This window comes from Schistocerca cancellata, chromosome 3 (assembly GCF_023864275.1).
Source record: "Schistocerca cancellata isolate TAMUIC-IGC-003103 chromosome 3, iqSchCanc2.1, whole genome shotgun sequence".
NCBI lineage: Eukaryota > Metazoa > Arthropoda > Insecta > Orthoptera > Acrididae > Schistocerca > Schistocerca cancellata.
Window position 1 is genome coordinate 5,195,989 of NC_064628.1, and position 15,165 is coordinate 5,211,153.

The window sequence follows — 15,165 nt, forward strand, 5'->3', positions numbered from 1 at the left end:
ACTGATAATTTGTAACAGATGTTACATGAATGGCTCATTCGAGAGAATAGTAACTGTGTACTGTAGTGTGAGAGAAACTATCAACAAACAGTAACCTGAAATGTCCTTTACAAATTATGATCGGGTTGTGTCGTGTTTCATGTTTACAAATATACCACCGACCTCCGTTATGCGTGTGCGCCTAGTTGTGCATGCGCAGTTGCTACAGTGGCAGTAGGGGTGTACATTTCTACCGCTACCCGGGACGCTATGAATTTGGAAATTTTCAGCTATTTATTTAAATACCCACAGTGCCTCTTAGCAGCTAAAATGTGGACAGTGCATTTCTTTTGGAGTCTCTTTCCTGTGTAAAAAATTTCACAGTAAGTTTCAACATGTCTTGTTGGACCATTCCCTTGTTAGATTTGTAAAGATCTGTGCACCAAGTATCAATTTTACATGACTGTAAGAGCTATCTATATTCAATAGCTGTCAATAACTAACACTCTTCCGCATTCATTAAAGGAAGGAGTAAGTTCCACCCGATCTACAATGAATGAAAATTATTATTGTAGGAGAAAATGACAGCTTTTTGTAGAGCAATGGGAACAATGTTGGACTTACTGTATGATGAAGTCCAATTTCTAGGTTATTTACTTACAAAAGAAATTACATTTCACAAATTCAAAAAAGCAACACAATTATTTAAGCATATAAACTGAATAGTTTCATTCATACTAATATTATAAATGCAAAACCAAGTGCAGCCACGAGTAACAGCTAATATGTGAGTTGTTAACCTCTCATGCTTTTGTTTCATACCTAAATGAAATTTGTGTCCTTACCATGAGAGCTTTGATAAGCTCCTCTGGTTCTGGAGGATCTCCAGATGGTGTATGTGGTGATAGGGTAACGTGTAACTCTTTAGTCCCATCTACTTCAACTTCTGTTTCTGACTTTTTATGCTCCCTAGGTACAACTTTTACTTTTATTGTTTTCTCCTTCTTAGTTGGCTTTTCCACTTCAGGCACAAAACTTGGTGTTAACTTCACTTTCTTCTTTGGTGGAGTTGGCTCTCTGTCCGGTGGTTCTAAGAACAGTGACAACAGCAATAAAAATACAGTAATATGTTTTAATAACACATATTTCTTACAATAACTTTCAAAAAATCTTTAGTACTTCGAAGCTAGCTAATTTTTGACACCTATTTGAATCTAAACAATTCCAATTTTAGCTGGAAATATATCATTACAATTGCATCGCATATAAACTTAAGCAGCCCTGCAACGTAAAGAAAACAATATTTTCTTCTGAAGAAATCTCACACTTGCCCAATGGTATCTCTGCTGCCTAGCTGTTAATCAACATAAGCCAAAGACCTCAAACATTTTTGCAGCTTCTACCAATCAAATAATTTTGCAAAGCACAGTAAGAGTATTGATTTCTGTATATAATTTGGTTGCACAGAGTTATAAATATTTTGTATGAAAATGAGGAATGAACCATCTTAGGAACCACCTCAGCATAATTTTAATTTATACAATTTAGACAAGACCATGTGCAACTACTGCAAGCATTGTGGTTGTGTAAGCACAAAGCTGTGCAACTGTGTTATGGGCTGTACTAGCACAGTGCAAGTATCAAATTATATTTCTTCAGAATTTGTGGCCTCACTGAGACAGCGACAAGATCGTACGAAGGTGGTGCCATAACAGTGCTAACACTCTTCAAGATAAATTTGATCAAGCTCTTGATATGCTTATACCAGCAGCAGTCTGCATCATGTAATCTCTCCTTTCCACTCATGGTCAGGTAATTTTACCTGAAGTTATGGAAAATGAAAATCATACACTTTGAAAACTGAAAGAATAGTTTGGTCAATAATGTTTTAATAAATAAGAAGAAAACAATGAGATATAAGACTGGAAGACAAACTGATAGAATGCAAGTATTTGGAAGCCTACCTGCCATAACATAGTAAATGTGTGCAAGATACTAACAGTAAAACTGATCACTGTAAATGTACATCACATCTAGTGAACTCTAGAAAGTACAGTAATACAGCTCTAAGGTGGAGCACCAAACATAATATCCACAAGATAATGGGGTGGGACATGGGTTTATAACAAGAGGTAATAAATGGACTTCTGGATAAAAAGCAGAAGCATCTTTAAAAAGGAGCATATGTGAAATTGCTACATTTCTGGAAGTTAATGACAATGTGGATTGCAGTGTCCATGGAAACAACTCAGCCAAGCAGGGCCTGCTATGTTGTATTTAAATCCTCAGTAATGGCCTCAATAGAGATGCTTCACATGGTCCATATATCTTTTAACATATTACCATTAAGACATAGCACTGACTGGCCGCTTGGCTTCGTGACATTCAACTGTGCTTCACTCAGTGTTCTGTCTGCTGGATCGCTATATGGCAGATTATGTGCTACCTGGACACATGACAGAGCGTTAAGAGTAGTACCAGGTGTGCTTAGTTATCTACCAGCCATACCATTGGACTGCATCAGTACAGTTCTTGCCACTGACTGGGATTCAACATATTTTAGCAGCGAACTGGAGATTCAATGCTTTCTCTATTTTTGCTTCGTATAGCAAACATTCCCAATCCCAAATCCACTTATGAGGTCATTAAGTTTAAGCAATATATATAGATAATTTTATACGCAAAATAAAAAAAGAAATAAAATTACGAGCGACAGTGACAGCAAATCATCTAACAAGAAAAACATTGGTAACAAGGTTGTAGATTGATATATTCTAAGGGCCACCTTTTTGTGCTGGTCAACCCAGATATTTTCCTGTTTATTACATGAACTAAGTCTTAGGGCTGTCTTTTACTGAAATTTGAGAGCTATGTACACACATTTTCAAAGTCAAATGATGTCACTGCATCTTGTTTGAATTTATACGAGAGCAAGAAGTAACAGAATCAGTCACATTACACAAGATTTGTGAATCATTGTGGGTTAAGCTACAAGTGTAATTTTGTACTCCATTAATGTTAGAAATCATATGCAGATAAAGTAATCTGCGGATGCAACCTCCTGCCAGATTAACACAGTGCAACGGACTGGATTGGGACACAAACCTGGGATCTTTGCCTTTCATGGACAACTGCTCTACTGACAGAGATACCTAAGCATCCCTGTACCACAACTTGTCATTTCTTTTACTGCTGCACTTGTAAATAAAGTGAGGGAAAAATGACTTCCTATATGCCTCCTTATGAGCCCTAATTCCTTGTTCTTATCTTCATTGTCCTCACACAAAATGCATTTTGACAGCAGTAGAATCATTCAGCAATCAGCTTCGAAGACCAGTTCTCTAAATTTTCTCAATAGCGTTCCTCGAAAATAATTCGCCTTCCCTCCAGGAATTGTCATTTGAGTTCCCAAAGCATCTCCGTAATACTTACATGTTGTTCGAACCTACTGGAAACAAATCTAGCAGCCCTCTTCTGAACTGCTTCAATGTCTTCCTTTAATCCGACTTGGTGCTGATCCCAACACTAGGAATTCCAATAACTGGTTGCCCCAGAGTCCTAGATGCAGTCTCCTTTACAAATGAACTACAGTTTCCCAAAGTTTGCCCAATAAATAGAAGTTGACCATTCGCCACCAGAATCCTCACACGTTTGTTCCATTTCATATCGGTCTGCAATGTTACTCCCAGGTGTAAACAGTACAACTGTGTCAAGCAGCAAACTACTAATGCTGTATCTGAATATGGGTTTGATTTTGCTAGTCATCCGCATCAATTTACATTTTTTTTAAAAATTTATATTTAGAGCCTGTTACCCCTACAGTCCCTACAACTACATCACCTTCCACCTTCCCATACACTAGCATCACCTGCAAACAACCGAATATTTCTAACCACCCAACCCACCAAATCATTTGCATTTAGTGAAGTTCTCCTGCATATTTTATGGGATGAACACTCATGGAAGGAAAGATACTGCCAAAACTGTCTTAGCCAAAGCCTAGCAGATTGTTTCCAGAATGAAGTGGAGTACAAGCTGATTTGAAGTGGTGAGGTAGGTTGTGAGTCGGTAGGATACTTGCCAGCTTTAGGCAAAAGTCCAAGGTTCAAGCCATGGTTGGGCACAATGTTTTAATCTTCCAGGAAGTTTCCAAATCATTGCACACTGTCCTGTGGAGTGGAAATTCGTTGCAGAATCCGTGTTACAGGTTGCAAGGTGGAAGCCATTAAAGCTATTAGCTCTATCCTTACAACTTTCTACGGTTAACACAGGCATCTGAAGCTACACACAGCTGCAACAGGAAATAAAATTTCTGAAGTACTCCATATACCAAAGCATTACATATACATTCCTTCATCACACCTGTTCAAATACACAGTTCTCTGATTGGCATGCCATGGATGCAGTGAAAGCCTTGTATTGAATATACAGCTTGGCTGCCATGGCACTTCCCTAGACCACTCCAGGCTGCAGATATGCTTATCAACCCAAGATCGCTCTACCCCTACAACGATTTTATAAATGCCTTTTCTAAGCTCACTGATTCATACTTCAGGTTTAATCAACACGTCTCACTCATCAAGTAATTTTTAATTCGTGTAAGAAGTGCAGCCACATACAATGACTAGGCAAAAAATTATGACCACTAACCACCACAAATTTCAATACCACCTGCTGATGTAGGCACTTGATGCATTAAGAAAAGTATATAAGTGGATGAACAGGGAATCATTCTAGCAATGATATGGACTGCAAATGGAGTAATCCACTGACATAAATGACTTTCACAAATGGCACGTTGTTACAGCCCAGCAGAGCAAATTGCAAACTGAGAAGCTGGATGGCTGTTCCCGGGCTACAGTGAATCATCTATAGAAAGTGGCTGAAGGTCAGAGAAACGATAAGTGGGCAACACTGCTCTGTGCAGCAGGATAGGTGTCAAACTGTGGTAGATTTGTGGACAGTACAATGCTGGTGCAGGCACAATTGTTTTGGAGCACACTATTTAGCGCACATTGTTGACCCAATGGCACTGAATTATGCTTGCAGTAGGCACAATGTCATCAAGACATGACCATGGATCAACCACAATGTGTCGTCTGATTGGGGAATCACATTTCTTGTTGCACAAGGTCAATGGCTGTGTCCAGTACAGTTACTGTTTAGGCAAAGGGCTGCTCGAAATGTCCAGTGCGCCACGGATGCAATCCAGCGACCGTAACGTTATGCTATGGGAGACATTCACTTGGATTTGCATGAAAGTTGTGTTTGTAATCAAAGGCACCATGACAGCTGTGGACTGCATGAAAATTACTGCAGAAAGACACCTGCATCCCTTCACGTTGATGCCTTCCGTGGTGGTGATGGCATCTTCCAGCAGGATAAATTTCCATATCATAAGGCTGTAATTGTGCAACCTTGTTTCAAGAAGATGATAAAGAACACACTTTTATGTCTTGACCACCAAATTCGCGTGATCTGAATTACATGCAGTGCAACTGGGACACTGTAGGGCACCAACTTCGTGCCCAAAAACCACTGACCTGTGACCTGTGTGGAGACATCTGGTGCTACATACTTCCAAAAATCTACTAAAGATTTGTTCTATCAAGAACCAACGGAAGATTCAGTTAACTTGTCAAATAAGCACCATGCAGAATCGCTGCTGCTTTGCGTTCCAAAGGAGGACCAACCCACTATGATACTATGTAATGTTTCGGCTCAATCAGTGTAGCTCCTGCAAACAAAAGCAGAAATGCCACTGAATATTTATTTGGCATAAATGTAGTATGTTCCTCACTCCCAGACAACAAACTTTTTATTCTCTCTATGAACTGGATCAGGAAGTCAAATACCAGCAAATATAAGTGTGACCACCACATCAGTCAACAAAAATACATGTTCTAGGAGCATATGTGACTGTAGGATACCCGAGTGGAGGTATAGTGGTAGAGTCCTGCAGAGCACCAGGATGATAATGAGACATCATTCAATTAACAGACATTTATTTCCAAGCATTTTATGATCACACTGTCTTCTTCCCAGTGTTGCCAAGCAGTGACCATGCTGAGCTCACGTTGCACGAAGGCGCACAGTAGAACATCAGTGCCTGGAGAGGAATCTCTAGGCAGAGGCTCTGGCATTGTCCGAGGTCAGTGCCGCAGTCCCTAAAGCCCAGAATGGCTGTGCACGCCTGTCGGAGCCTCAATGCTCTCATTGCATGAAGCTGTGTTTGGGCTTGGTCCCAGAAATCTGTATGCCCCTGTTGCTGGTTGTCAAGATAGTGTGTAGACAGAAGATCCAACGGCAACCCAAAAGACAGAGTGAGAAGTAAACTTTTTTTTTTTTTTTTGAGGGCGCAAAACTGCTATGGTCATTAGCGCCCGGTCCGTGACTGAGGAAACAGTAAAAAACCGAAAATGGAAACCAGCAGCAATGGGAACGAAAGTCATAAAATTGGAGAAACTAAAAGCAGAAGAAAGGCTTAAAAATCCACTACAGAATAGGGTTGGTTGTCCCAAAAAAAGCTTCAAATGACTGACGTCATTTCACTGGCACTAATAAACTCGAGAACGCGATCGGTTGAGCGTGTGTCATCTGCTAAAATCGACAATATATCAGGCGACAGCTGTAGACGGGAGCGTAACTGATTAAAATAGGGGCACTCAATTAAAAGGTGTCTTACCGTCCACAGCTGAGAGCAGTGGGGATAGAGTGGGGGAGGATCGCCGCTTAAAACATGTCCATGGCTAAAAAGACAGTGCCCTATCCGGAGTCTAGTTAAAATTACCTCCTCCCGACGACACGTTCGGGAGGAAGAGGTCCAAGCACAAGGAAGAGCTTTCACGTCCCGCAATTTATTATGGGGAAGTGTCGACCAATGTGCGTGCCATAAAAGAACAACACAATGACATAAAACGCTCCGTAGATCGGCGAAGGGAATCGATTGAATAGCTGGCCGAAGAAGAGAGACTGCAGCCTTGGCTGCTATATCGGCTGCCTCATTTCCACAGATACCAACGTGTCCCGGGAGCCAGAGGAACGCCACCGAGACGCCCCCCAGGTGGAGCAAGCGCAGACAGTCCCGAATCCGGTGGACCAGAGGGTGCACAGGGTAAAGAGCTTGGAGACTGAGGAGAGAGCTGAGAGGATCTGAGCAGATAACGTACTGTATCCGCTGATGGCGGCGGATGTAGTGGACAGCCTGGAGAACAGCGTAAAGCTCCGCAGTATAAACCGAACACTGGTCGGAAAGCCGAAAGTGATTTGGGGTGTCGCCAACAATATAGGCACTCCCTACACCTAACGATGTTTTCGAGCCGTCGGTGTAAATAAATGTGGCTTCCTTCATTTGTGCAAATAGAGCAGCAAATGCCCGACGATAAACAAGTGAAGGGGTACCATCCTTGGGAAATCGACAAAGGTCACGGAGCAGGCAGATCCGGGGACGGAGCCAAGGCGGTGCTGTACCCCAAGTTGTCAAGAAGGTTTTAGGAAAGCGGAAGGAAAGAGAATGGAGCAGTTGACGGAAGCGGACTCCCGGTGGTAGTAGGGAGGAGGGGCAGCCTGCATACCCTACATCAAAGGAGGCGTTGAAAAAAATGTCACGGGCTGGATTAGCAGGCATGGAAGACAGATGGCTAGCATAACGACTCAGAAGGACTGCTCGCCGATTGGACAGCGGAGGTTCAGCAGTCTCAGCATAAAGGCTTTCCACAGGGCTGGTGTAAAAAGCTCCAGACACTAAACATAATCCACGGTGGTGGATAGAGTCGAGATGCCGAAGAATAGACGGCCGAGCAGAGGAGTAGACTATGCTTCCATAGTCCAATTTCGAGCGCACTAAGACGCGATAGAGGCGGAGAAGGACCACTCGGTCCGCTTCCCAGGAGGTACCATTCAGGACACGGAGGGTGTTGAGCGATCGCAGACAGCGAGCCGAAAGATAGGAAACGTGGGAGGACCAGCACAGGTTTCTGTCAAACACAAAGACCCAAGAATTTAGCGACGCCTGAAAACGGAGGGTTGACAGATCCTAGATGTAAGGAGGGTGGAAGAAACTCCTTACGTCGCCAAAAATTAACACAAACGGTCTTACTGGGAGAAAAACGGAAGCCGGTTTCGATGCTCCAAGAGAGGAGGCGATCGAGACATCCTTGAAGACGTCGTTCAAGAAGGCTGGTCCGTTGAGAGCTGTAGTAGATCGCAAAATCGTCCACAAAGAGGGAGCCCGAGACATCAGGAAGGAGACAATCCATAATTGGATTTATGGCAATGGCAAACAGTACAACACTCAGCACGGAGTCCTGGGGTACCCCGTTTTCTTGGGAGAAAGTACAGGAGAGAGTAGTGTTCACCCGCACCCTAAATGTGCGCTCTGCCATAAATTCGCGAAGAAAAAGGGGCAGCCGATCTCGAAAGCCCCAAGAGAATAGTGTGCGGAGGATGCCTGTCCTCCAACAGGTATCGTATGCTCTCTCCAGATCAAAAAATATTGCTACTGTTTGGTGTTTCCAAAGAAAATTGTTCACGATATAAGTGGAGAGAGCAACAAGATGGTCAACTGCAGAACGATGCTTTCGGAATCCGCATTGGGCAGGTGTTAAAAGACTGCGGGATTCCAACCACCAAGCTAAACGGTAATTCACCATACGCTCCAAAACCTTACAGACATTACTCATGAGAGAAATGGGGCGATAGCTAGAGGGGAGATGTTTGTCCTTTCCAGGTTTCGGAACAGGAACGACGATAGCTTCCCGCCATCGTCTGGGAAAAGTACTGTCGGTCCAAATTCGATTATAAAGGCGAAGGAGGTAACGCAGACTATGGGTTGATAAATGCAGCAACATTTGGACGTGGATACCATCCGGTCCTGGGGCAGAGGAGCGAGAAGAAGAGAGTGCATGTTGGAGTTCCCGCATGGAGAAAACAGTATTGTAGCTTTCGCAATTTTGAGAGGAGAAAGCAAGATGGCGCACTTCCGCTGCACGTTTCTTCGGGAGAAACGCTGGCGGGTAATTTGAAGAGCTCGAAATCTCAGCAAAGTGCTGACCCAATGAGTTAGAAATTGTGATGGGGTCCACTAATGTATCATGCGCGACAGTGAGCCCAGAGGCCGGGGAGAAACTAGGCGCGCCTGAGAACCGTCGAAGCCGACTCCAAACTTCCGAGGAAGGAGTGAAGGTGTTAAATGAGCTAATAAAGAATTTCCAGCTTGCCTTCTTGCTATCGCGGATGACGCGACGGCATCGCGCACGGAACTGCTTATAGCGGATACAGTTGGCCAAAGTAGGATGGTGGCGGAAAACGCGAAGAGCACGTCGCCGCTCACGCATTGCGTCACAGCATGCCTCGTTCCACCAAGGAACTGAGGGGCGCCGGGGCAATTCGGAGGTGCGTGGTATTGAACGTTCCGCAGCTGTAAGAATAATGTCGGTAATATGTGTGACCTCATCGTCGAAGCTGGGAAGGTGACGGTCATCGAATGTCGCTAGAGACGAAAAAAGTGTCCAATCGGCTTGGGCAAACTTCCAGCGTCGCGGGCGCATATATGGCAGTTGAGGCTGCAGTCTAAGGACACATGGGAAATGGTCACTCGAGTGTGTATCATCAAGGGCGAACCGTTCGAAGTGCCGAGCTAGTGGAACAGTACCGACCGCAAGGTCCAAATGAGATAAATTTGTCGTGGAGGCAGACAAAAATGTAGGGACCCCAGTGTTGAGGCAAACTAGATCCGCTTGGTGGAAGACGTCTAGCAATAGTGAGCCACGTGGACAAGGTTGTGGAGATCCCCAAAGCGGGTGGTGGGCACTGAAGTCCCCAACCAGCAAATAGGGGGGGTGGAAGCTGACCAAGAAGATGAAGGAGATCAGCTCGTGCCATTGGTGTGGACGATGGAATGTATACAGTACAAAGAGAGAACGTGTATCCATAAAGGGAAAGACAGACGGCGACAGCTTGGAAGGAAGTGTTTAAGTGGATTGGGTGATAATGGAGAGTATCATGGAGAAGAATCATGAGTCCTCCATGGGCTGGAGTGCCTTCAACAGAGGGGAGATCATATCGGACGGACTGAAAATGAGGGGGAACAAAGCGGTCATGGGGACGCAGCTTTGTTTCCTGAAGACAGAAGATGACCGGCGAGCAGGATCGTAAGAGGATCGACAATTCATCCCGATTGGCTCGAATGCCGCAGATATTCCAGTGGATAATGGACATAGGGTGGACAGAAAATGGAGTAATGTGACCAAGGTTGCCGTCAACTCAACGACTGCTCAGAGCTTGCGACCAACAGCATGGAATGGCATTCAGCCGAAGGCAGAAGATCCTGATCCATAGGTTGTTCAGGAGCAGCTCCTGCCACCAGCGATCGGCCGGTTGATCGGCCGCCAGCATTGCGCCTCGACGACACAGAAGACGGCCGAGGGCAATTACCGCCAGGTGGTGCTGTAGATGGGACACGCCTTGGCGGAGGAGGAAATGAACTGGGTTTCTTTGTAGCCTTCTTGGAATATGATGTTTACATGAAGGAGGAACCGATGGTTGTGAAGTTGGGGTACGTAAAAAATCTTCACGAGTATGCTCTTTTTTCAAAGTCTTGGTGTCTGACTTTTGGTCTCGAGATTTAGTAGAACCCGATGAAGGGTGAGCCATAGAGTGGGCAGGCAAAAATGGTGAGGTTGAACGGGCGATCCTTGCGCTGGCCGATCTGACGATTGTGGCACTAAAGGTGAGGTCGCAAGACTGCGTGGCTGCCTCCTTTGTTGGCCGAGGAGAAGCAAGGTCAGTGCTGTATTTTCCTGTCTGAGGCACGGTGGGCTGTCGACTGGCGAATAATTTTCGAGCAGCAAAGGTCGACACCTTTTCCTTCACTCTGATTTCCTGGATGAGCTTTTCGTCCTTAAAAACGGGGCAATCTCGAGAGGAAGCAGCGTGGTCACCCATACAGTTGATGCAGCGAGGGTATGGAGGTGGACAAGCATCCTCATGGGCATCCTTGCCACACGTAACACATTTGGCCGGATTGGAACAGGACTGGCTGGTGTGATTGAACCGCTGACACCGATAGCAACGCATAGGGTTTGGGACGTAAGGGCGAACAGAAATTATCTCATAGCCTGCTTTGATTTTCGATGGGAGTTGAACTTTGTCAAATGTCAAGAAGATAGTGCGGTTTGGAATGATGTTCGTGTCAACCCTTTTCATAACTCTATGAACAGCCGTGACGCCCTGGTCAGACAGGTAGTGCTGAATTTCTTTGTCAGACAATCCATAGAGGGAGCGTGTATAAACGACTCCAAGCGAGGAATTTAAAGTGCGGTGCGCTTCAACCCAGACAGGGAAGGTGTGGAGCAGTGAAGTACGCAGCAATTTTTGTGCCTGGAGGGCACTGACTGTTTCTAACAACAAGGTGCCATTCCGTAATCTGGAACAAGACTTTACAGGACCTGCAATTGCGTCGACACCTTTCTGAATAATGAAAGGGTTGACCGTGGAGAAGTCGTGACCTTCGTCTGACCGAGAAACAACAAGGAACTGTGGCAACGATGGAAAAACTGTCTGTGGCTGAGACTCAGTGAACTTACGCTTGTGAGCAGACATAGTGGAAGGTGAGGAAACTATTGCGGAAGAACCCCCACGATTACTGGCGTCTCCGATGGCGCGCTCCTCCCTTGTGGGGGCCCTCTCTGAGGGCACTCCCGCCTTAGGTGATTGTTCACACCTCAGGTCACACCTCCCGACAAACGGACGGAGGGACCAATCGGCACTTTCGGAAGGTATCAGCTCGGGTAATCACCCCTCCCTGGGCCTGGCCGTTACCAGGGGGTACGTACGTGTCCTACCTGTCTACCCGGGGCGGGGAATTATGCATTACCCCGTCACCGGCTACGCACAAAAATGCGTGGGTCAGCCTTCAGACACGCACAGGGAGGAAGAAAGAGAAAGGGAAAAACAAAGAAAGGGAAAGGAAAGAGGAGAGGTCTCAAACGCCGCAGCGGAGAAAAGGGTAAAGAGAAGAGGTAAGGAAAAGAGAAGGACAAAGGAAGGATGAAGACATACAAGCAGAGAAGGCGAAGAATGCGTTACATTTACGAGCGTCCGTCTCCGGACGTAGGCACAAACCATACTCCCAGAGGGGGAGAAAGGGAAGGAAAGAGCCAGAGGTGAGGGGAGGAGGGGCGAAGATGGGGGAGAGGGAAGGATGAGGAAAAGGAAGGTATGCAGCCTGGAAAGGAAGGAGGGACACATTAGCTCGGGGTCCCGTGCTCGCTACGCACGTATCCACAAAAGAGTTGTGAACCCCCTGGGGGGGATTTTTGTGTGTGTCAACTGGCTAAGTTGATGCATATAAATTGTCCACCGGGAGCGTCGTCGGAGATTATGATGCTCGAGAGACAACTACTTCAATGAGACTTCCTGGCAGATTAAAACTGTGTGCAGGACTGAGACTCTAACTCGGGGCCTTTGCCTTCACTCTGGAAACTACTGCAATGTTTACAATGGGATCTTGTTCACAGCCTGACAAATCCCACTGACAAGTATGGAGATTTTATTGAGACACTTGACCAGGCAATGAAATTCAAGCCACAAAATTGGACGAGTAGACACGGAAATGGGTACTAGAACAGAAACAATAATAATACTCACAATAATCAACAAAATAATTATCACTGCAGTGGTAAAAATTATTTTCAAAGTGGAAATGAAAATGGGAATTCTCACAACAGAAATCAGGACTGGGCACAAAGATCTGAGGAGCAAGAGCCTCACAAAATGCGATGCCGGAATAAAAGGAAGGGAAATTAGTGATTGCCACATCTCAGGTCCGAAGACAGCAAAATAAACCGGAGTTGAAAAGAACATTATTTTAAAAATTCTGTGGGTGTCAAAAATTCAGCAAAGAAGCCACAAATGTTGAATGTGGAGGTTATAAGAAATGGGGAATAATTTTGAGCAGAGCAACCACAAAAAGGATGTAAGAAATGTGGTAAAATGTGTTGAGAGATTCGATGATGATGATATGGGGATGGGAAATTTATTTTGTGACAGGGAAGTGAATGATGGGATGAATGTATGTATGTTGAATGATTTTGTGATCAACAGAGAGGCAGAGGTGGATCTGAATTTGGTGGATGGGAATGTATGATGAATTCTAATGAGACACTAGGCAGTGGGGACAATTACAGTAGTGTAGGTAATGAAACATAGTAATGTAGGTAATTATAGTAAGTAGGTGAAAGTAATGCAGATGATTTTGTATCAGAGGAAGTAGCTGAAGCTACCTATAGAGATGAACTTTGTGATGTATCAACGGAAGTATGGGAAGGCAGCATAGCAATAGTCTTGTTGGCATAGCAATAGTCTCGTTGGCATAGCAATAGTCTCATTGGCAAAGCAATAGTCTCATTGGCAAAGCAATAGTCTCATTGGCAAAGCAATAGTCTCATTGGCAAAGCAATAGTCTCATTGGCAAAGCAATAGTCTCATCAGCTGGAGACTAATTTTATTATGTATTGGTGGATGTAAGTGATTCATTGTTAAAGAGAGGTAAAGATGATGTTTTAGGTGCTGGAGTTGCGAAGGCTGAAGCTACTGATTTAGATATCTGAAGAGGAAGGAATTTGTGCATTCATTTCTGCTGACAGAAGTGAACTGACAGCTCTTCATGAAAACATGAATTTTGATTGGATACTAAGGTATGAATGTGAAAATGAAACTTCCGGGCAAGTGCTACAAGAATGGAGCGTGAGTCGTGCTTGGGTGGTTCAGCTGGTAGAGCACTTGCCTGTGAAAGGCAAAGGTCCCGAGTTCGAGTCTCGGTCCGGCACACAGTTTTAATCTGCCAGGAAGTTTCATATCAGCGCAGACTCCACTGCAGAGTGAAAATCTCATTCTGAAAGTGAAATTCATTATACAATATTTTAAAACATAAAATGGGATGAGGTGTCTGATAAGGGAGAAAATTTAAAGCAGAAAGGGTTAGATCTGAGTTTGGTGGAATTCATACATACTGTGAAATCTAGTGTGGAGCAACGCAATAGCAACAATTTACATGTAACATTGGTGGAGGTTGATGGAGTTATAGGTGGTAATTTCTGTATTGTATCTATGGTTGTAATGGATGTTTTAAGTAAAGAACCTTACGAGTTAGGGGCATATATTAACGGAGTTAATTGTGATAAAGTTTGCAGCAATTCAGCAGAAATAAGTGAAGTTTTATGTAAAGGGGATGAGGTTTTAATTTGTGTGACTAATTATGAAAATGTTGTAGCTACTGACAACATTAATTCGGAGACAGGAAACAGTACATTTGATTCCGAAGAGGACAGTAAAATGACAGATTTCGAGAAAAATTTAAATCTTACAGATGATTCTCAGAGGCAGATCAGGAGAATATAGCCTACATGCTATGATTAGACGCCTCTACGGGGAGGATATGTTGGTTATGGTACGACGATTGGAGAGCCTACGCAAGAAGGCCCAGCAGCTTTGTTCGCTCACTTTCTTGCTACCTTGTCGTGACACCGGTACAGTTCCGAAGTTTTTGACGGTGAGAAGATTGTTTCATTCAGCACAAGCTAGCCGTATCTATTCTCGCATGGAACTGGCAATGCTACGAGAACGGATCCATCAAACACGTCGAGGACTGGCAGTAACATGCAATCAACTATTAAATCTCCATCTATTTATTAGCAATACAATGCAGGTTTGCGACTGGAATAAGGTGGATGGGCTAACATTTAGATCCATGGAACATAGTGCAGAAGTGTCTTCTAATAGGCAGAAGAAGAAGTTTGATAATCCACAGAAGAGCAGACGGGAAACACTGGTTATAGACAATTCTCGAACTGTTACAAACTTGTCCAGAAAAGAATTATCCAGGGAAGAAACTTCTGTTCTCTCGAAAGGAGGAAATTTTGCAATTACTCCACTGAAGATTCCAACGGAGGATATTGTAGCTAATACAGAGGCGGGGATTCGGCTGTTACCATCACACACTGCTGATGAAGTTAGGATGGAAACAGCCAGGATACTGTGTAAAGCTAAGCCACCTAGCAGTAATCTGTCTCAAGGAGAAAAGAAAGCATTACGGGAGATTAATGCGGACAAGAGTATTATTGTACTTTCTGCTGACAAGGGAAATGCTACCGTGGTGATGAAGAGTGAAGACTACCACAAGAACAT

At 44.3% G+C, this 15,165-nt stretch overlaps 1 protein-coding gene across 2 annotated transcripts in view; it reads right to left on the minus strand.

Moving 5' to 3' along the window:
- The window catches only part of LOC126176768 (regulation of nuclear pre-mRNA domain-containing protein 1B), an 82,684-nt gene that overhangs the window by 14,217 nt on the left and 53,302 nt on the right, over window positions 1-15,165 (minus strand). For both annotated transcript variants that reach the window (XM_049923937.1, XM_049923938.1), the window contains exon 3: window positions 825-1,069. In XM_049923937.1, the coding sequence (XP_049779894.1) occupies window positions 825-1,069 (245 nt within the window). The remainder of the gene's footprint in view (window positions 1-824; window positions 1,070-15,165) is intronic.